Genomic DNA, 22413 nt, shown 5'->3' on the forward strand with positions numbered 1-22413 from the left:
TAAAGTTCATGTAGTCGACATGAAAGCGCAAATTAAGACAATTTTTATCCCCATAATGCAACACACTTTGAAAGGCGGGGATGGAAGGCTGTGATTGATAGTTTGGGGAAAATACGCCACCTATTGCCCATAATAAGTATTTTGTCGGAGGTTTAGAAATCTCAGAAATTGTCTATATTTTCCAGTTTATCTGTCTGTCACCTTGTAAATATTTACCTGAAGACAAACCTGGAAATATAGACAGCACAATACTGTATATAAACATCATTATGGGATATGTATGAATGAAAATATAAAAACAGGCATTATATACGCTAGCCTTAAAGCTGTAAGGACCCAGCCGTATAAAAAGAACGCACCCTCATTCCTGAGGCCTCTCTCCAGTCAAGACGCTTGCGTGAGTGGTTGTTTAAGTTGAAGAGAGGCATTAAATGTATTTTTGTAAGTAGAAGTACAACCCAGATTGGTTGGCAATGCGTGTTGTAAAGACAGCGAGTGTGGTTGAGAGGTTGCCCAAGTCAGAAGAAGTTTGCAAGGTAAGTTTAAAAACTAGTTAGCTAACTAGCAGCAACACCATGTGCGCATGCACAGGACACGTGCCGACTTGGCAATGTATTTTTTGTAACTTGCGTAAATCATACCAGGGCAACGCAGTGTATAGATGCGTATTACTATATTTATGGTTCTGATACACATTCAACTGAATTTGGATTACATTAATATAATCTCCCCCCACCCCCCATTCTCTTCCAGGCTGAATCTGCCAGCCTTGAAATGCATATAACAAGCTGTCTAGCATGGGGAATGAAGTGTAGTCAAGGTGAGATTGTTAGTTAACACTGGAAATAATGAAATGTGCCTGGAGAATGGAGACGGGAGTGTTTATGATGATTTACTAGACTAGAGTCTCTGATTTTACAGTGATGTTATTTCACAGTGCACTGACACACTGCCCTCAATGATTGCTTAACTACCTATTCCTTGAGTTTATAGAAAATGACACCAATGCAATGCTCTCTTTCAGGAGAAAGGAGGGAAGTTCCAAGCAGTGGTCTCATTTGGTGAGTTATTGTGGCATTTGGAGGGAGGCAAACAATGCAGTCTAGGGAAGTTGGCTCCATTAGGTCAGAGGTGCCCAACCAGGGGTACTTGAGGACTTGTGAGACCATAGACTTACTGGTAAAATGCACATGAGGGGGTACTCTGGGTAGAGCAACATTTCAGTTGGTACAGTAATTGAGAAAGGTTGGGAACCACTGTATTAGGTGGTCATCAGTGTGACTAACAATCAACCGTTATATTGGTTAAATATGATGATTCTCTGAGAATGGTTTCGCAAACTATGCTGAAATTTGTGATGTCATGTTTCTCTTGGCTATCTGATTAACCCCTGTTCACACTACACACATTCAAAGTTGTATTGTTAAAATCTGTTATACAGAACGTAATGTTAACTATTTGTCCATCTCAAACACAGCATGCTCCAAAAGAGGCTTGTCTCAAGTGTCCTGTCCTGTGGGAAGATATGGCTGGATCCCGGTGAGATTGCAAACTCCAGTAAGTGTTCAGTTAATCGATGGGAGAAGAGCCATACAACGCAACATCAGTGTATGCATTAATGATGATTTCCTGGACTAGAGTCTCTGAATACAACATGAAGTTAACTTCACAGTGCACTGAAAATGCATACCGGCTAACCTACCATGCATGAATTCAAAGTTCCTATTGATTCTAATGATTTTTATTACTTTGCAGACTGAGAATGATGGCTATGTTGCAAGGCTCCAACCCATTGATGTGAAATGATACTTGGTAAGCATTAAAGTAATCTTTAGCTATTCATGACTGTATGCTTCAGAGTACCAGTGGCTGTGACGCAATAATGGCCTTAGTATCTGCAGTGTCTATGATGATTGCGATATCGGTTCCTGAATTAAACTGATGCTTTCTCGCAGCGCACTGAGACACTGACATGAGACATTTCAAGAGTATGTGAATTGAGTAGTCTTAATTATATTCCTGTTCTCATATTGTGAAAATCACATTCAAGATGTCAATTGGTCTGTCTTTCAGGATAATAGAAAAGATGGCGTCCAAATGGTGTGCATATAAAACTGCATCCATTGATGGTGAGTTCTGACATCTCTGGAGGGAAGAGTTCCCAGCCAGTTCCTTTATGGTTGCCAGCTGGTTACTTGTGTTGAGAAATTCAGTTTGTCGAACACAGCATTTTTTTCAGGGCAGTATTGGATGACATTTCCATGACTAGTTAACTATTAGCCTAGCACAGTTGCATTCTAGGTGGCTATCAGTATGGCTAACAATCAACGGTTATTGGTTAAATATGATGATTCTCTGAGAATGGTTTCGCAAACTATGCTGACATTTGTGATGTCATGTTTCTCTTGGCTATCTGATTTAACCGCTGTTCACACTATACACGTTGAAGATTGTTACGTTGTTATACATAATGTTGTGCGTTAACTATTTTCTTCTCTAACACAGCATGCTCCGTCTCCCAAAGAGGCTTGCCTCCCGCGCTGTTGGAACGCCATGGCTGGATTCCAATAAGATGGGCACCGCCAACACCCGTAAGTGTTCATCTAGTCAATGGGAGAAGAGCAATACAAAGCCGTCATGGACGTCCGCTCCATCGGTGTATGCATTAATGATGATTTCCTAGACTAGAGTCTCTGAATACAACATGAAGTTAACTTCACAGTGCACTGAAAATGCATACCGGCTAACCTACCATGCGTGAATTCAAAGTTCCTATTGATTCTAATGATTTTAATTACTTTCTAGACACAGTGGGATGGAAGATGGACACATTCTGTTGCAACTCTCCAACCCCCTTGATACTTGGTGAGCATTAATGTAATCGCCGTTGAATTTTAGTGACTCCATGCTTCAGTGGCTGTGAAGCAAGAATTCCCTAAACCGTAGCTAAATGTATTTTATCAAAGTACATCATTTTGCTTGTCAGTGATGTTTACCACAGTAATGTATTTGAGTTTAACGACCATGAGAATACTTTACATGCACTACCATCTGAGACATAAAGCAACCTCATTGAATCATCTGAAGCCCAGGTTGTGGCAATTGTTGTCTTGATGTGTTTCTTACCTTCCCAGGTCCTGTTGCTTGATGGAAATCTACTTGGCCATCTTGCTGCTATTGTGGCAAAGCAAGTTCTGCTGGGTGAGTGAAGTCAGATTTTATTTTAATCAATTAATACCCATCTCGTGACTGATCATTATCCAGTCCAAGGAGTACATATCACTTGATGTGTGTAATTAGTAGGGCTGTCAAACGATTTAAAATTATTAATCACATGATTTTCTTTAACGTTTCCATTTTTTAAAAAGCATCGCCTTGAGTTACAGGCATACTATGCATTGATTGTAAGGGACAGAAATACAATCTGTATCAGAAACAGAATGCGACCCATGTTTTAAGTAGGCCTACTCTTTATCAATGTTCACACATACTCAAGGACTGTTAAAGCTTCAGGCATTCTAAAGGAGTGTTCTCCCAATGTTCTAATTGGAGGGTAGACTACAGGAAAAAAGAACTGGCTCTATGGATTTGAGCTTTTAAACCTGTCCAATGTTATGAATTCCACAACAGACCAGCCAGGCCAAAATATCAGATCACTATCTTTCACGGTATTTTAGGTTTTTGAATAATAGTTCTAAATATGCTTTTGGTGCATGAACCTAGGGTGGCGGCATACATTGTTTTTAATGGGGCTTCGTCTATTCTGATTTGATTTATACCCTTCAATGAAACTTCAACCAAAATGTGGAATATAGTGGGCACTTTAAATGCAGTGTTAGACATGATAATTAATGAATAAGCCAGGGTAGGAACCAAAGTGTTGGTCAGTTTCCCAGTGGACCTGAATTAATGTTACATTAAATGTTTTCTCTTACTGTAGCTTTGTAGTGAACGTATTCATGCGTCGCCTATTCCTCTCAGATTTTAGATAATGTTGCACAAACAACATGCTAATCTAGTCCAGCACTGGTACCAGGCTGGATTAGCTAGCTGCGTTTGCTCTGAATAAACCAGCTAACCAGGGATTAGCTTTAGCGGCTAACAGTTTATTTTAGCCACAGCTTGCTAAGAATAGACAAACTAGCGGTTTGCAGACATTTACAAACCAGTAGTGTAATTATAGAAAGGTTGTCGATTTTATATTAAGAAGCAAAGTGGAAAGCAGCGTTGTCACCAACATCTGCAGCATTGACCATGCAGACTGTCGGCGCGGGTCCGTGCGTCAATACCGGTATTTAGTAAATACGGTGTACTGCCTAGGCTTCTTATCCATGTTCTTCAACATGAACTAGTCACAAGCTGCTACTACTAGAATTGTGATCACTTGCTTAAATTGGCGTTAGTTCGAGGCATTGTAAACATGATTTTGGTTAGCTCGCTAATGTTAGCGTAACTGCCTAGCTAGTTCTGTACAAATGTTATTGCTGTAATCTAAAACTCCTGGGAATGTGTGTTATGGCTGAACCTTCACGTGTTCCTTAAATCGTTGCTCAAAGCTGCGTGCGTAGTGGATGTTTCGGCACCACAATAGTGTCACATAGCAGCAGCTGCCACAGATTGCACACTGTGTGGCACTTAAATAAGGTCTGTCTGGGAAAAGTGTTGCTTAAAGGGTCCGTGCAGTGAAGAAATGGCGACGCGATTTAACGGTGGCAAATGTACAGCATTCAAAATGTAACGCGTGAACTTTGACAGCCTTAGTAATTAGTCCTTGGGGTGGTCCTAGCTATATAAAATGTCTAGCTTGCTACGACTGTCAGTGATGCTGATTTTTAACCTACATTGCTTGAGTAACTACTATGATAACTCCCATTACCATCTGAGACAGTGGATATTATACAAGGGCCTGTGTACTTGTCCTTATTTCAGTAAGTCATGACTTCTCTGCTTTCAGGCCACAAGGCGGTAGATGTGAGGATATCAACATCTCTGGAGACATCTACTCTAACAAATGTGAGTAACACGTTCTATGTATTGTCAGGTTGACGTTTTTGGTGTAATTGTATTGTTAAGCAATAATGCCATTTAGTATCTGCAGTGTCTATGATGATTGCGATATCGGTTCCTGAATTAAACTGATGCTTTCTCGCAGCGCACTGAGACACTGACATGAGAAATTTCAAGAGTATGTGAATTGAGTAGTCTTAATTATATTCCTGTTCTCATATTGTGAAAATCACATTCAAGATGTCAATTGGTCTGTCTTTCAGGATAATAGACAAGATGGTGTGCATATAAAACTGCATCCATTGATGGTGAGTTCTGACATCTCTGGAGGGAAGAGTTCCCAGCCAGTTGCTTTATGGTTGCCAGCTGGTTACTTGTGTTGAGAAATTCAGTTTGTCAAACATAGCATTTTGTCAGGGCAGTATTGGAGGACATGTCCACGACTAGTTAACTATTAGCCTAGCACAGTTGCATTCTAGGTGGCTATCTGTATGGCTAACGATCAACGGTTATTGGTTAAATATGATGACTCTCTGAGAATGGTTTCGCAAACTATGCTGACATTTGTGATGTCATGTTTCTCTTGGCTATCTGATTTAACCGCTGTTCACACTATACACGTTGAAGATTGTTACGTTGTTATACATAATGTTGTGTGTTAACTCTTTTCTTCTCTAACACAGCATGCTCCGTCTCCCAAAGAGGCTTGCCTCCCGCGCTGTTGGAACGCCATGGCTGGATTCCAATAAGATGGGCACCGCCAACACCCGTAAGTGTTCATCTAGTCAATGGGAGAAGAGCGATACAAAGCCGTCATGGACGTCCGCTCCATCGGCGTATGCATTAATGATGATTTCCTGGACTAGAGTCTCTGAATACAACATGAAGTTAACTTCACAGTGCACTGAAAATGCATACCGGCTAACCTACCATGCGTGAATTCAAAGTTCCTATTGATTCTAATGATTTTAATTACTTTCTAGACGCAGTGGGATGGAAGATGGACACATTCTGTTGCAACTCTCCAACCCCCTTGATACTTGGTGAGCATTAAAGTAATCGCGTTGAATTTTAGTGACTCCATGCTTCAGTGGCTGTGAAGCAAGAATTCCCTAAACCGTAGCTAAATGTATTTATCAAAGTACATCATTTTGCTTGTCAGTGATGTTTAACACAGTAATGTATTTGAGTTTAACGACCATGAGAATACTTTACATGCACTACCATCTGAGACCTAAAGCAACCTCATTGAATCATCTGAAGCCCAGGTTGTGGCAATTGTTGTCTTGACTTGATGTGTTTCTTACCTTCCCAGGTCCTGTTGCTTGATGGAAATCTACTTGGCCATCTTGCTGCTATTGTGGCAAAGCAAATTCTGCTGGGTGAATGAAGTCAGATTTTATTTTAATCAATTAATACCCATCTCGTGACTGATCATTATCCAGTCCAAGGAGTACATATCACTTGATGTGTGTAGTTAGTAAGGCTGTCAAACGATTTAAAATGATTTTCTTTAACGTTTCCATTTTTTAAAAAGCAGCGCCTTGAGTTACAGGCATACTATGCATTGATTGTAAGGGACAGAAATACAATCTGTATCAGAAACAGAATGCGACCCATGTTTTAAGTAGGCCTGCTCTTTATCAATGTTCACACATACTCAAGGACTGTTAAAGCTTCAGGCATTCTAAAGGAGTGTTCTCCCAATGTTCTAATTGGAGGGTAGACTACAGGAAAAAAGAACTGGCTCTATGGATTTGAGCTTTTAAACCTGTCCAACAATGTTATGAATTCCACAACAGACCAGCCATGCCAAAATATCAGATCACAATATTTTTCACCTTTATGGTATTTTAGGTTTTTGAAAGTTCTAAATATGCTTTTGGTGCATGAACCTAGGGTGGCAGCATACATTGTTTTTAATGGGGCTTTGTCATTTTGATTTGATTTATACTCTTCAATGAAACTTCAACCAAAATGTGGAATATAGTGGGCACTTTAAATGCAGTGTTCGACATGATAATTAATGAACAAGCCAGGGAGAGCTTAATGTTACAGGGTAGGAACCAAAGTGTTGGTCAGTTTCCCAGTGGACCTGAATTAATGTTACATTAAATGTTTGCTCTTACTGTGGCTTTGTAGTGAACGTATTCATGCGTCGCCTATTCCTCTCAGATTTTAGATAATGTTGCACAAACAACATGCTAATCTAGGCAACATGCTAATCTAGTCCAGCACTGGTACCAGGCTGGATTAGCTAGCTGCGTTTGCTCTGAATAAACCAGCTAACCAGGGATTAGCTTTAGCGGCTAACAGTATTTATTTTAGCCACAGCTTGCTAAGAATAGACAAACTAGCAGTTTGCAGACATTCACAAACCAGTAGTGTAATTATAGAAAGCTTGTCGATTTTATATTTAGAATCAAAGTGGAAAGCAGCGTTGTCACCAACATCTGCAGCATTGACCATGCAGACTGTCGGCGCAGGTCCGTGCGTCAATACCGGTATTTAGTAAAATACGGTGTACTGCCTAGGCTTCTTATCCATGTTCTTCAACATGAACTAGTCACAAGCTTCTGCTACTACTAGAATTGTGATCACTTGCTTAAATTGGCGTTCGAGTCATTGTAAACATGATTTTGGTTAGCTCGCTAACATTGGCGTAACTGCCTAGCTAGTTCTGTACAAATGTTATTGCTGTAATTTAAAACTCCTGGGAATGTGTGTTATGGCTGAACCTTCACGTTGTCCTTAAATCGTTGCTCAAAGCTGCGTGCGTAGTGGATGTTTCGGCACCACAATAGTGTCACATAGCAGCAGCTGCCACAGATTGCACACTGTGTGGCACTAAATAAGGTCTGTCTGGGAAAAGTGTTGCTTAAAGGGTCCGTGCAGTGAAGAAATGGCGACGCGATTTAACGGTGGCAAATGTACAGCATTCAAAATGTAACGCGTGAACTTTGACAGCCTTAGTAATTAGTCCTTGGGGTGGTCCTAGCTATATAAAATGTCTAGCTTGCTACGACTGTCAGTGATGCTGATTTTTAACCTACATTGCTTGAGTAACTACTATGATAACTCCCATTACCATCTGAGACAGTGGATATTATACAAGGGCCTGTGTACTTGTCCTTATTTCAGTAAGTCATGACTTCTCTGCTTTCAGGCCACAAGGTGGTAGATGTGAGGATATCAACATCTCTGGAGACATCTACTCTAACAAATGTGAGTAACACTTTCTATGTATTGTCAGGTTGACGTTTTTGGTGTAATTGTATTGTTAAGCAATAATGCCATTTAGTATCTGCAGTGTCTATGATGATTGCGATATCGGTTCCTGAATTAAACTGATGCTTTCTCGCAGCGCACTGAGACACTGACATGAGAATTCAAGTAGTCTTGATATTGACATTTCCTGTCATTGAAAACATCACTAATTCATCACGTGAACTTGTTCTGTCTTTCAGGATAACGATGAGATGGCTCAGTGGTCTGCATCCTTTGAGTTCTTACGTCATGTCTGGAGGGAGAAGAGTAATGCGATGAAGTTCTGGAGGTTAGATCCTCAGTGTATGCATTAATGATTGCTTTCCTAGACTAGCGTCAGTACAACGTGAAGTTGAAAATGCATACAGGGTCTTGTACTGTTCGTGTTCACTCATTTCTTCCCACTTAGACGCCGGGTGGAGACCTTCATTTTGATTGGCCCTGTGGTTTGCAAAGTAATACACTTCAGTCTATTCCCTACAGGACCCCAAAAGGCTCTGGTCAAATGTAGTTCACTGGATAGGGAATAGGGTGACATTTTGTACACGTCCTCCATTGAGAGAACTCAGCCAGTGGGTGGTTCTGGTGTGAAATGGTTAGCTAGAGTCTGACTAAAGCATGATGTTATCTCAAAGTGCACTGACCTCAGTTTGTATGCATGGTCTACAAGGTTTTGAAAGCATTTCACAGGGATGCTGGCCCATGTTGACTAATGCTTCCCACAGTTGTCAAGTTGGCTGGATGTCCCTTTAGGTGGTGGCCAATTCTTGATGCACATGGGTAAACTGTTGAGCATGGAAAAACCCAGCAGTGTTGCAGTTCTTGACACAAACCAGTGTGCCTGGCACCTACCATACTCTGTTCAAAGGCACTTCAATCTTTTGTCTTGCCCATTCACCTTCTGAATGGCACACATGCACAAGCCATGTCTCAAGGCTTAAAAATCCTCTAACCGGTCTCCTCCCCTTCATCTACAATGATTTTGAAGTCGATTTAACGAGTGACATCATCCATAGCTTTCACCTGGTCTGTCATAGAAAGAGCATGTGTTTTGCACACTTTTTTGGGGGAGGGGGGACAAATTTATCCCACGTTCAAGAATAATCGAGGTGGTCCAGGCTGATTTGCCAAACCTTGCCATCTTACTCTGTTGGCAATATATTTTTGCTTTTCAACCATTTCTGCCTAACAGCTTGTGCACAATACTAAAATGACAAAACAGGATCTTCCAGGCAAGGGGCTTTTCAATATAACCTAGTCACTTTATGACTTAGCCTATATTCAACGCTGTCCATAAATGCATAGCCCTCTTAACTTTTTGAATGTATTTTCTAAAACACGAGTTGGCATATCAGATTTGAAATGGCCATTTTTGCTGCTGTAATTGGGATAAGTGGGTTTAAGTGTTGCTGAGAACTCTAATAGTCTAATTTAACCCTTTTGTTGGAGATGGAAGTTGTTCTGACTGACCTATTGTGAAAGACCAAATCAATTCAACGGATAATAAAATCTTCTGAAGACAAGATGACAGCTGAAATCTGCCCCGCTTTACACCCAATCCAAATGGTATTGTCCCCCCCACTAGAATACGTTACACATTTGGGTTCACAATCCATTTGGGCAAAATGTGTTCATATTGCAGTTATTAGGTTACCAAAATTCATGCTGAATGCTGCCTCTTTATTTTTTTCCCCTCTTCCAATGCGTGATGGTGAAATGCGTGTGAGGAGGGTGAAATGAGTGTCCCTCAGTACCCCAGACAGGTGCCGCGTGAGGCGGGCTAGCAATAACATTAGATTCATATTTCTTTGTGCAAAACCAGATATGAAACAAAATGGCTGAACTAATTTAACTATAATAATAATAATATGCCATTTAGCAGACGCTTTTATCCAAAGCGACTTAGTCATGCGTGCATACATTTTTGTGTATGGGTGGTCCCGGGGATCGAACCCACTACCTTGGCGTTACAAGCGCCGTGCTCTACCAACCGTCTCTCATGGCCCACTTGTGTAGCGCTCAGTGTGAACACCTGCCAACGTGGCTGGTGAATTAGACGTTCTTACCCACCAAAGTACCTGCTTTTTATTTTTAAGGCCTGGTCTGGGTTGCTTTTGAACTATTTAGCAGTCTTGTGGCTTGGGGGTAGAAGCTGTTCAGGGCATTGTCTATGAGTGCGATTTCTGTTCTTGAATTAAACTTTAAATGTTAATTAAGCAAATCCAGTAGTCTTAACTCAAAGATTACTGTTGTCATGTTGAACATCCCTAAATTATTTGCAATGGAAAGCCAGAACTTGGTTACTTTTCAGGCAACTGTTTCCTAAGGGAGATGTTGATGAATTTGTCCATATGCACATTATAACGGGACTAATTGCTGCCATTTTACTTACAGGTTTGTAATGTAGAGGCGTTCCCCTGCTGAGACTGCAGATGACACCAGGATCACTTGTGGACATTGACAGGTCAGTCGGTACAAAAGACAAATTGTTCCCTCATTCAGTCTTGAAGCCATGCTGTGGCTTTTGTGTGATGATGAATATACTAGACTAGAGTCTCTGATTTACTATGAAGCTCTTTCACAGTGCACTGACACACAACATTGCAATTTGTCATTTAATTGTTCATATGCTACTTGATTGTAACTGTGTGGAAATGTTTCTTAGGATTTGAGGATGATGGAGATGCGGGTTGAAGAGCCTCAGTCATGAAACTTGAACTGCTTGCCAGGAGGCCTTTCATTGAGTGGACTGTCTCCTTAGCTGTATTCTGTGCATATGACAAATCAACTTTGATTTGATTCCCCGACGGCGCCAAGAATCAAGGAATGTTGGTGGTATTCCTCTTGGCATTGTCCCTGGACTCCCTCCTAAAGTAAAGTACTTTGACAACTGCTGATGTAAAACGAATTTGGTAACAAAGGCCATTATTATTGGTGGCAAAGTAACTTGTGCTTGCAGCATTTGAATAAAGAATGAATGGTAATCATTGTACGATTTTATTGTGTGGGGGGGCATAGTTGTGATAAGTATTTTACCAACTTAAAAAAATTACAGGTACGAAGATTTCCAACGTTAGTCTCCATCTGCCCACATCCTCCCTTTTCACTCGGAAACCATTTCCTTTATGTGTGGGAGTTGCAGTTGAATGTATTTGGGGCGTAGTTACAAAATTAATTTTGAAGTACATTAATTTAAATGCTTTTCATCTCTTGGTGATCGCCCTTTGAATCGCTCATATTACTGTTGGCAGGCAGCACTGCTGTGATAAAAAAAAAAATATATATAAGATGGCAACCACCTCCGTCCCATTTTAACCAGTGGATACAGTTTCTATTAGCTGTTACAACCGAATTATCGACAGCGAGAACGAATGGCGTTAGTCAACAATTGAGGCCTGGACAAATGTACTCGACTGTGCCAAGCCCCACACACAACCCAATATTTATATAGAAAGCCCCACACACAACCCAAGAAGAGCGTCTGCTAAATGACAAATGTAGTTGCTTTCAGGCCCACTGGGAGAGGGCGGTCTCGAAGTGACCTCAAGAATGTGCAACCAATGACTTATGAGAAGTGTTTTTATTACATTCATGTGGTTCAGGGAAACACATCTGGACGTTTGCGAGTTTCACATGAAGACAACGTATGCTGAATGGAAAAGACTTTCAAAGTTTTAGGTTCCTACCAGCTTTAAGGAATATAGACTGGTCTTAACACAAGGTACACAAGACAACGATGTAAGCAGAGGATGGCATAGGCTCGGACTAATCTATATTGAAACAAACGAGCAGGAAATTTGGCCCTCGTCTTCCATTTGTCTGTCAGCTCGGAAGTACGCAAACTGTTTCCGGTTTCAGGTACGTTCTATTGTAAGCTAGATAGCTAGCGTAATTTACCAGCTAGGTATGCACAGAACCACTATGCGACATGGCCGTTTTGAAGTAGAAGGTTAGCCAGCTACTTAGCTAATGTCGTATGGACACCTATAAACTATCCCAGTGGATGAATCCACAACGTTTAGATACAAATTAAGTACATGTGATTTGGCACGCAAACGAACCCACTGCCAAGAAGTTATTTCGATAGCTTGCTACGTGGACGTAGTGGGGGGGTCTGCTAGCTAACTAGGCTAGCCTGCCAGCTAACGTTAAACTGTCAAAAGCCAAAAGGGTCCAACAAGGTGAGTGCTGCTTTACCAACACGACTTGACAACTAAATAATAACTTAATTTAACAAGACTAATTGTCTAACTTTTGTTAGGGTTTTTAATGTGTGGTAAGATTATATAGTTCCTATACCTGGCTAATGCCAGAAAAATAAGTAATAAGTTAGCTAGCTGTGAATTTGTGAACTAGCTAGCTAGCTAATTACCGTAGGAAGAGAACTTTCTTGTAATAATTAATTGACTTATATTGTATTGTTTCCCCTCACCAGACCAAGAATTGGAAAAGAGACTACACGCAGTTCAATTTGAAGATACATCATATTTACTACTTTTATTTAGTTAGGCTGAGGAACTCCAGAAAAACAATTGTCAAAGTTGAAGATTTGCTTGTTGCATTCCTCGACTAAATAAAGTATTTACCCTGCAATGTTAGCTGGCCATGTACTTTAGAAAGAACCTTAACATATTATACATAAATGGCTATGTATGTGTAGACTAGGCTTACTAAACAAGCCATTCGCTACATTGTCTATCATTAGTCTGGGTATTAGGGATTATATTCTAAACTATTTGTATCGCTCCAAAAGGTAATATTGTGGTATGGTTTATTTGTTTGACGTTAGCATGAAGCCCTCACTGTTATAAGAGCAGAATTATGTAAAGCAAGGTGAATGTCTTGGGGAAGACATGTAGCTCGCTGAGTAACCTCATTGGTATTCTCCCTTGGGCGTTGGTGTTGTGCTTTGTAGCGACAGTGGTTGGTTTTGATTTAACACCTACAGGTGTGTCGTGTGACTCGTCCTGTGGTATACACATTCCCTCTTGTCATTCCCAGTGATCTCATGGCAAGGAGAGAGTTAATTTGACTCGTTCATCTAATGTACTATAGCTAGGCTTATAGTCTAACAAAACCTCCAACAAAATCCTAGAACTGAAATAAATAATATAAAGTTTAACCCATTATTGTGTTCTCAATAACTCATCATTGCAGTCTCTTAAGTCCTTTAGTTTAAAATCCAGGCAGTATTAAGGGCGCTAAACTAAGGGAACTGACATGACAGCTGTAGTAGGGAGAGTTTGGGGGTGGGTGCATCCAGCTATCTCCTACTGGTCCTGGGGCAGCAAAGCAGGATCTGACAAAACCATGAGGGACAAACCAGTGACGGACGAGGGGCAGACGAGAGGCAGCTGGGGCTTGGGAGGGTTAACAACCTGGGTTTGGGGAGCGGGACAGAAAAGACAAACAAGTGACCAAACTACATTGATTGACGAGTACTGGGAAGCAAGTGAGGAGGAAATCCAGTCCATGGAAATTGAAGATCTGGGCGCGGCCAAGCAGGAGGCTGAGGGGAAAGCAGAACACGGTGGCTCCAGATGGTGGAATAAGGTTCTGCCGTCCTCAGACTTCTGGCCGAGAGCAGCTGAACCTGGTGGGCTAAGTCAGAGGAAATGTGTCGGGGGAGGATGGGACTCTGACAACGATGGGGAGTATTCTGACTATGGAACCCCTCCACCATCTCCCACACCAAGTTCCTCATCAGCCTTCCGGTTCTTTGCACTCGCCTGGAATGGGGAGATAGTTCCAGAACACTATGAGATCTGCTTCAACCTCCTTCGCCACCTGTTTGACCTGTTCGTGGTGGGCTTCCTGTGGACTGTGTCCCCCCCTACCAAGTTGGTCCTTGAGGTTCTAGGGGTCCAAGGAGGACTGAAGTTGTGGCTCCACGGAATGGCCATGTTTTCCGTCTCCACTGTTGGAATGGCAGGACTGCTCTGGTTGGTCCAGGAGTATCTTCTACAGTTTGCTCTGGTGTACGGCATCGTGCAAGCGCTGGTCATCTCTGTCAGCACCCAGCAGAGTGTGATCCTAGGAGAGGGGGATCAGGTGGAGGATGAAAAGGAGGTGGAGGATGAGGAAGTGAGAGACGATGGGGAAGTTACAGAGATGTACCTGACTACAAAGGAATACATCAAAGGAAAGTTGATCCTTGAATGAAAGTTTGTTTTGGTAAGTTCTGTCAGTCTCTTCTCCCTCTGTTGGATTTTCTGGGCTCTCTCAATGTCCTGATCTGCACAGTTTTCCAACTATACTACAGCCTAAATGTACCTAGCATTTATAAGGACTCCAGTCCTAACCTCATGATTGTATTTGTCTCTGTATCTTGTTGTTCACCACTCATTATGTACCTGTTTGTTGTAGTCCATATTATGCAAGGGAGGAAAAAAAGCTCATGCCTTCTACACTGAACCAAAAAATATAAACACAACATGTAAAGTGTTGGTCCCATGTTTCATGAGCTGAAATAAAAGATCCCAGATATTTTCCATACACACAAAAAGCTTATTTCTCTCATGTTGTGCACTAATTTGTTTACATCCCTGTTAGTGAGCATTTTATCCTTTGTCAAGATAGTCCAGCCACCTGAAAGGTGTGGCATATCAAGAAGCTGATTAAACAGCATGATCATTACACAGGTTCACCTTGTGCTGGTGACAATAAAAGGACACTTTAAAATGTGCACTTTACCACATAACACATGCCACAGATGTCTCAAGTTTTGAGAGTGCATGCATTTGGCATGCTGACTGCAGGAATGTCCACCAGAGCTGTTGCCAGAGAATTGAATGTTCATTTCTCTACCATAAGCCGCCTCCCAACGTCATTTTAGAGAATTTGGCGGTACGTCCAACCGGTCTCACAACCGCAGATGACCTGTAACCACGCCAGCCCAGGACCTCCACATCCGGCTTCTTCACCTGCGGGATCGTCTGAAACCAGCCACCCGGACAGCTGATGAAACTGTGTGTTTGCACAACGGAAGAATTTCTGCACAAACTCTCAGAAACCGTCTCAGGGATTCTCATCTGCGTGCTCGTCGTCCTCACCAGAGAACATTGTTGCATTTATATTTTTGTTCAGTATAGAACTGTGAAGCACTTCATGGCTACAGACGTGAGTGCTACGGGTCGGTAGTCGTTTAGGCAGGTTCTCTTAGTGTCCTTGGGCACAGGGACAATGGTGGTCTTCTTGAAACATATTGGTATTTTAATCTACAGCCTGCAACAAACTGCTCTGCTTGGAGATATTTTAATCTACAACCTGCCACAAACTGCTCTGCTTGGAGCTATTTTAATCTACAACCTGCCACAAACTGCTCTGCTTGGAGCTATTTTAATCTACAACCTGCCACAAACTGCTCTGCTTGGAGATATTTTAATCTACAGCCTGCCACAAACTGCTCTGCTTGGAGATATTTTAATCTACAACCTGCCACAAACCGCTCTGCTTGGAGATATTTTAATCTACAGCCTGCCACAAACTGCTCTGCTTGGAGATATTTTAATCTACAACCTGCCACAAACTGCTCTGCTTGGAGCTATTTTAACCTTGAAACCAGAGAAAAGGAACTGACATTCTCCAAGTGGTGTGAAACCAGCTTGAACTAATGACATATCAAATGCTTTGTTTGGAATGCATGTCATTACAGTTTACACAGAGAGAGAGAGAGAGCAGTAGTGTATGGAGAAAGTATGAAATGATGGGGTTTTATTTGCCTGAAGGGGTACTGCTATAATAGCCACAAATATCAAGTTGAGGTTGTCCCTGCCTCTTTCAGTCTGTTTTCTTCCATTTGCTGCCTAGTGAATGCTGCCTAGTGAATACTGCCTAGTGAATACTGCCTAGTGAATACTGCCCAGACTTTTACAGCTACCAGTTTAGTTTTCAGTTTCTCCTGTTGTTGTCCTGCTGTTGTTATCCTAATGACCTTCCCATGTGATTTCTGTAATGGTTAACTTTAGGCTATTTTAAAGCATTTGAACCACAAACTGTTAACTGATCATTAGCTTATTTTCACAGGCAATCATCTGACATGGAGGAAAGTTGGAGGGAAGAGGGATGTTTCGACAAGCCTGACATGCAGGGATTGAGGGAAGTTGTTTCAAGAGCCTACCAATGCAAAGAAAAAGTCACAGGAAGAGAGCTGAGCCCAGCTGACACTGCAATGAGGAGAGGTAGAGGCTGGAGGACTTCAAGCTTCACCTCACTGGAGTGAACAGTGGAGCTGAAGCAAAACACGGCCACTACTATCATGGTCGTCTAGGCCAAGTGATAACACTGTTGTCATCACGTCCACTCCTATCACGGTCATCTAGGCCAAGTGATGACACTGTTGTCATCACGTCCACTACTATCACGGTCATCTAGGCCAAGTGATAACACTGTTGTCATCACGTCCACTCCTATCACGGTCATCTAGGCCAAGTGATAACACTGTTGTCATCACGTCCACTACTATCACGGTCATCTAGGCCAAGTGATAACACGGTTGTCATCACGTCCACTACTATCACGGTCATCTAGGCCAAGTGATAACACGGTTGTCATCACGTCCACTACTATCACGGTCATCTAGGCCAAGTGATAACACGGTTGTCATCACGTCCACTACTATCACGGTCATCTAGGCCAAGTGATAACACTGTTGTCATCACGTCCACTACTATCACGGTCATCTAGGCCAAGTGATAACACGGTTGTCATCACGTCCACTACTATCACGGTCATCTAGGCCAAGTGATAACACTGTTGTCATCACGTCCACTACTATCACGGTCATCTAGGCCAAGTGATAACACTGTTGTCATCTTAGCACAGTTCTATTGTTCTGTCTTATTGTTACAGAATCCTGTTTCCCTCCAGTTAGACTCTTCTTTCTTTCATACTCAATTTGTTTTGTTGAGATGAACTTTTGAATATGTACTTGACAGATACCGGCACCTTTTTTTCCCCCAGGTTTCTTTCAAAGTTTATTACAAGCAGATTTCGTTGCTGTTCATTTTGGGACATAAGGTTTATTTGCTAGTATTTTTATTTCCTGTGCCATAATACTGCATGTGGAGTAGTGTGCCTCAGTATATTATCCCTGGCTTTCTCCATGATAATCATTATTGGTAATTGCATTGTAAGTACACTACAAAGTTGAACATATATTTATCGGTCTTGTCACTCTTATGGTTCCTGTTTGAAAGGTAGCCTACAGCCTTACAGATCAGATTAGAAACACAATGTATATCTTAAATGTATATCTTAAATGTATATCTTACAATTGTCCAGTAGCAAGTTTTGCACAATCCCATACAAACCAAGTGACGCTCAGAACACTAAATTCTACATGCAAGATTTTGTTCTCTCAGCATATGTCACAATCTACAGTATGCATGTATAAGAACAGGGTTCTCACCAGTGGAGGCTGGTGGGAGGAGCTATAGGAGGACAGGGTCATTGTAATGGCTGGAATGGAATAAATGGAATGGTATCAAACACATCAAACATGGAAACCATGGAAACCATATGCTTGACTCCGTTCCATTAATTCCATTTCAGCCATTACAATGAGCCCGTCCTCCTATAGGTCCTCCCACCAGCCTCCACTGGTTCTCACCCACAGTGCCCCTGTATTATAAAAGCTTTGAAGAACGTTTCTAGTTTCTACAATGGCCTTTTCCAGATATTTTTGTATTGTAGCAAAACATACAGCTATCACAACTTTACAGTGATGCAGAAAGTTATGCGATACAGTCATTGTGTACTGATAATGGGACCTTTTAAACAGTGATACCACATCTGTGATTCCTCTCTGCCTTTTTATCTCTTGTGTGTTTTAATGTCACGTTTTGACTTGTTACTCCATGTGTTGATTTATAGAGAAATATGTTTTGTAATGAGGTTGTGCAATGCCCCCAGACAAGTGCTGGGTCACTGTCAAAATGACTCTAGAATCTGATTCTCAAAAAGAATAAGGCAGCAAAACAACATGGAAACCCACCATGGCCACTATCAGTAGCCAGACGTTGACCAACGTTGCAGATAGAAATGCCACGAGCAGAGCCAACATGACTCCTTGTTCTACATTTTTTTTTAGAGAGGCATGTTTGTTCTACATTTATTTCTATCTGAATGTTCCACAACGGGTCATTCTGAATGCACCCCGTGTCGACGTTGTGTTTTGTAAGGGAATGGAGGTGTAATGTACGCACGTGTTGGGAAATAAACTTTGGACATTTGTAACTATGGGGATCTCCTATCTACTAACAAGGGGTACGTCCCAAATGGCACCCTATAACCTTTATAGTGTCCCAAATGGCACCCTATAACCTTTATAGTGTCCCAAATGGCACCCTATAACCTTTATAGTGTCCCAAATGGCACCCTATAACCTTTATAGCGCACTACTTTTGCACAGACCTGATACTGGCCTTCTGTACTGTGTACTGACTCAGCCTGAAATAGTTCCGCTGGGTAAATAAGTAAAGCTGTGGCATTTTTTTTTTTTTAAAGGTTGCATGGCAGAGTCTCAGAATTGATTTTAATTGGCCATGCCATGTGTGTTCTAGTTTAGCTTTTGCTACGCATGGCACTCATTACAGAAGACATGTGTTACTATGGGGATCTCCTATCTAATAACAAGGTGTGTCCCCCCAAGTGGCACCCAATAACCTTAATAGTGCACTACTTCCGCCCAGAGCCCTGGTCACTACAGAGAATAGGGTGCCTTTTGGGATGCAAGCCTAGGCCATGCGTCAGGTATAGGGAGCACTCTGTCAATATGATTCATACTTTTAGCAGCAGGGCAGAGAAACACCAGAATAACCTCACCTGATGCCATCAGAGCAGGTACCTGAATGTGACCTGATATTTTTTTTTTACTACCGTCTCCATGGACACCAACCACTAATTCAATCTTCCTCTGTGTTGACCTACTGTGAGATGAGGTAACTAAGGTACAGTACTGGAAACAGGAACTATCTTGTAGGTGGGGTTGATTCATTAGTGCACACTGTAGCAAAACATTTTTGCAATGAGAATGAGCGTTTCTTATTGAACAAGATCTGGTAGTCTCTCCCCTGTTTGCTTCCATTTGGTTCCTAGTGAATGTACCCCTGGCCTGAAATATCTCAGTATTGTAGGTGGGGTTGTTGGGAGGTCCAGAACCAATAAAATAAACCAATGGTCACGTTTCCATGCAGCCTTGAAGAATCTTCTTTGCGCTATAACATTCACATACATCCCGTGTTCATCTCATGTAAGACACTTGGACAAAGTGATTTCATCACAGTTCAAACCTTTTTTTTTTTATTCACATTAAATCTGCTCTCATATGATTTATTTTATGTACAGAAAGGTGCTTTACCAGTACAGGAACATGTATGTGTGTATCTGTTATAGAAAATGGTGGCTGTGTTGGGATTGTGTGTAATCCTTTATACACAGGGTATGTTGTCACAGATCAAGCACAGTAATAGTAGTATAGTGTTCAGAACAACGGAGGATGAAGCCCTACAGAGTGAAATGTGGTCAGTTGAGACAGTTGAGACACTCGTGAACACAGCCTGAGCGAGCAATTCATCATGCACCTTCTCCTTATTCATTCAAACACTATCTCTCTCTCCCATGCCTGATCCGGACTACTGGATACAGGGTTCTCCACTATGTTATCATTTAAGGGCATGTTTTGTTCTAGATTGCAGGAAATGGCAGTTACAGGTATTCAGAAAGAGTACTCAGCAGCACCACTTTGTTAATAAAATCCTTGTGTTGTCCTACTTAATATATGTTCAGTGTAGTATGCAGCAGCACCAAATAAATGGCATTTATCTCCTCTCATTCAAACAACTATTTTCTTCTGCTGATCACAGCAGATAAAGCGCAATAGGTATGATGCAAAGCCTAGAATTTCCAAAGGCAACTTTTTTTCTGTAAACCAATTAGCATGCAGCTTTAGTTAGTGCCAACGTTGCCCTAGTGCATTCATTCTCAGAGGGGGAGAATGAATTAAATGACCAAAAAGGATGTATGCTTTGTGAGCTTTTTCTGATTCTTATAAGTTGACATCTCTCACCTCAACCTCATAAATACAAAATAACATTTGATCCTTTCATCATCTTCTCTGAACAATTATTGGAAAGAATGTCTGACATCTCAGAATTTAAGGCAATTTGCCACCAACTATATTCTTAATTTGAAGTGCTGAGACTTATGTACTCAACACTTCTGAGGATTGTCTGTAAAGGTTGGAGAGAGGAACACATTTTCACTGCACTCAACTAAAAAAGGTGATACGTAATGACTACAGCAATGTTACGTGAAAATAAGAAAAAGACCAGCTTATCTCAAAAACAGCTTCTTAAAACTGTGTCCTAAATACTCTCCTAAACATCTTGAATGTTACCGATAGACTACTGTTTATGTAAAACAATGTGTCCATAAAACAAGAAAAAGTGTTTGTTGTTAAAGCATTAATGGAGGCTTTTAAAATCATTACTTTGAAGATAGAGATAGAGGCTGTGTCCCAACTGGCAGCCTATTCCCTATAAAAAGTGCACTACGTTTGACCAGGGCCTTATATAGGGACTAGGGTGTCATTTGGGACGCACACCTAGTGGTAGTCTGGGTACTAGACTATTTATGCTCTCTACAATGTTACATAATCTTCTTTCCAAAGACAGGAACACTGTCTGGCACCCAGGCTAAGATACTGCCACATAACTAAGTAAAATCAAGTATTAAGTCAAATAAATAAATAAGGAAAATGATTCTTTATAAAAATAAGTTAAATGATTGTACTATATACAATTAACTCCCAACCGCACCCATTTTTCTTATCAAACAGGCAGAAATATAGGCTCTCTCTCTCCCTCCCTCTCCCCTAATCTTTATTTGTCTCGTCCTGTTCCTCCAGTACTGCAGTGATTGAACTAAATGAGAGCGTGTGTAGTAGCAGATGTGTCATTGTCATGGACAGAAGAACCCCCAGGCTCCACTCCTCCCTCAGCACCACTCCTGATCATTAGTGGGCGTGTGATCCCCCAGAGCTGGGAGGCACCGTACTCCCCCCACCCCCTCCTCTGTGTCCATGCCTGCCGTCTTTCCCATGTCCTAGAATGCAGTGTGCACTTCCACAGCCCTCGTCGCCGTCATCTCCCTCGCTTTCAGAGGAGGACTCCCCAAACTGTTTGGGCTTCTCGTAGACGCAGCAACCTGTGGGGGTGTCAAGAATACTCAGTCATCAGACACCAAAAATATCTAGAACTGCAGCATGCATAGGCCTACATGTAATTGACCTCATCCCCAGGTTCCATATCTATCGCAGAGAGCCAGCTGGGAAGATGAGAGAACAGATGACTGCATTTAAACAGTCAGAAATAAAGTGGGAAATTGACACTCACACTTGGAGGACCTCCTTCCCAGATGTTCGTTGTCCACTGTGTCGCTGGACCACTCCACCTTCTTGTCAGTCTTCCTCTTCCTCAGCTTGATAGTCAGGCTACGTCCCTCCTGAGAGACACGCAGAGAGGAGCCAATGTTTGAGATTCACCTTCATACACATAACAGGCATTGGGTGTTTCTCTTGTCAACAGGGTCATGTAGCCAGTCAACATCACATTTGCTAGTACTACTGGCAATGTACTAAACTTGACAACTAGGCTAGATCGAGTGAAGTGAGATCAAATAATTTCACCATGATTGTATGAGCTAGCTAACGGTTATTATGGCTAAAATAATTAGCTAGCTCCAATCTCATGATGCATATTGGACTCGATAACATGATGCATATTGGACTCGCTAACAAACAGCCTAGTCGTTATCTTCCATGATCATATCATTCGCTAATTATAGCAGTTTCTATAGCTAGCATACCTGCTGGGGCGGTGGAGGTGTGTTAATTTGAACGGTCTCCGTTATCGTCTCGCTAGAAGTACCTGGCGCCTCGGCCATCCTGATATTAACTTGTCGGTTTTGAGCTCGCACCAGCTGTCAGCAAGGGAAATGTCAACTGACGTTATTTTATGAACAACAACCACTCGGTTTCTTCAATCCGCCACGTCGAATTAAACGTGATCAACCCTGTCTAGCTAACAGACTCCTCGTTGGATATTCGACGAGAAGATGTTTGGGAAGTAACTCCCAGAC

General features: G+C 41.7%; 2 protein-coding genes, 1 long non-coding RNA gene and 5 other non-coding genes across 12 annotated transcripts; 7 read left to right on the forward strand and 1 right to left on the reverse strand.

The window, feature by feature from the left end:
- The first annotated feature begins 352 nt into the window (after positions 1-352).
- LOC121586824 lies at positions 353-11258 on the forward strand. Of its 4 annotated transcripts, none has more exons than XR_006661914.1 (18): positions 353-536; positions 754-820; positions 1025-1061; positions 1478-1557; positions 1756-1812; positions 2074-2129; positions 2506-2591; positions 2806-2865; positions 3135-3201; positions 4955-5013; positions 5271-5315; positions 5691-5776; positions 5991-6050; positions 6323-6398; positions 8174-8232; positions 8475-8563; positions 10669-10738; positions 10940-11258. It is a non-coding gene; the product is annotated as an uncharacterized LOC121586824 (long non-coding RNA). The 4 variants fall into 4 exon arrangements; XR_006003969.2 differs by having other exon boundaries at positions 6323-6389; positions 8475-8577; XR_006661913.1 differs by having other exon boundaries at positions 354-536; positions 6323-6389.
- Positions 1306-1387, forward strand: LOC121586982. Its single transcript, XR_006003995.1, has one exon. It is a non-coding gene; the product is annotated as a small nucleolar RNA SNORD53/SNORD92 (small nucleolar RNA).
- LOC121586981 lies at positions 2340-2421 on the forward strand. Its single transcript, XR_006003994.2, has one exon. It is a non-coding gene; the product is annotated as a small nucleolar RNA SNORD53/SNORD92 (small nucleolar RNA).
- LOC121586975 lies at positions 2979-3061 on the forward strand. The gene has a single exon (XR_006003988.2). It is a non-coding gene; the product is annotated as a small nucleolar RNA Z195/SNORD33/SNORD32 family (small nucleolar RNA).
- Positions 5525-5606, forward strand: LOC123492951. Its single transcript, XR_006661943.1, has one exon. It is a non-coding gene; the product is annotated as a small nucleolar RNA SNORD53/SNORD92 (small nucleolar RNA).
- On the forward strand, positions 6162-6244 carry LOC123492950. The gene has a single exon (XR_006661942.1). It is a non-coding gene; the product is annotated as a small nucleolar RNA Z195/SNORD33/SNORD32 family (small nucleolar RNA).
- Positions 11259-11849: 591 nt separating the features above from the next.
- LOC121586825 (uncharacterized protein C6orf47) lies at positions 11850-17752 on the forward strand. 2 transcript variants are annotated; one of them, XM_041903822.2, is made up of 3 exons: positions 11850-12132; positions 12710-14448; positions 16300-17752. In XM_041903822.2, exon 2 carries the CDS (start codon positions 13495-13497, stop codon positions 14434-14436), a length of 942 nt encoding a protein of 313 aa, XP_041759756.1. In that variant the 5' UTR covers positions 11850-12132; positions 12710-13494; the 3' UTR covers positions 14437-14448; positions 16300-17752. The 2 variants fall into 2 exon arrangements, with proteins under 2 accessions (XP_041759756.1, XP_041759755.1); XM_041903821.2 differs by lacking the exon at positions 11850-12132 and adding an exon at positions 12139-12455.
- A 2340-nt stretch (positions 17753-20092) lies between these two features.
- On the reverse strand, positions 20093-22400 carry LOC121586827 (E3 ubiquitin-protein ligase PPP1R11). Its single transcript, XM_041903824.2, has 3 exons — positions 22141-22400; positions 21669-21777; positions 20093-21480 (listed from the first exon to the last, which is right to left on the reverse strand). Exons 1-3 carry the CDS (start codon positions 22216-22218, stop codon positions 21290-21292), a joined length of 378 nt encoding a protein of 125 aa, XP_041759758.1. The 5' UTR covers positions 22219-22400; the 3' UTR covers positions 20093-21289.
- Between the last annotated feature and the right edge of the window lie 13 nt (positions 22401-22413).

Source organism: Coregonus clupeaformis, chromosome 17, assembly GCF_020615455.1.
Source record: "Coregonus clupeaformis isolate EN_2021a chromosome 17, ASM2061545v1, whole genome shotgun sequence".
Taxonomy (NCBI): Eukaryota; Metazoa; Chordata; class Actinopteri; order Salmoniformes; family Salmonidae; genus Coregonus; species Coregonus clupeaformis.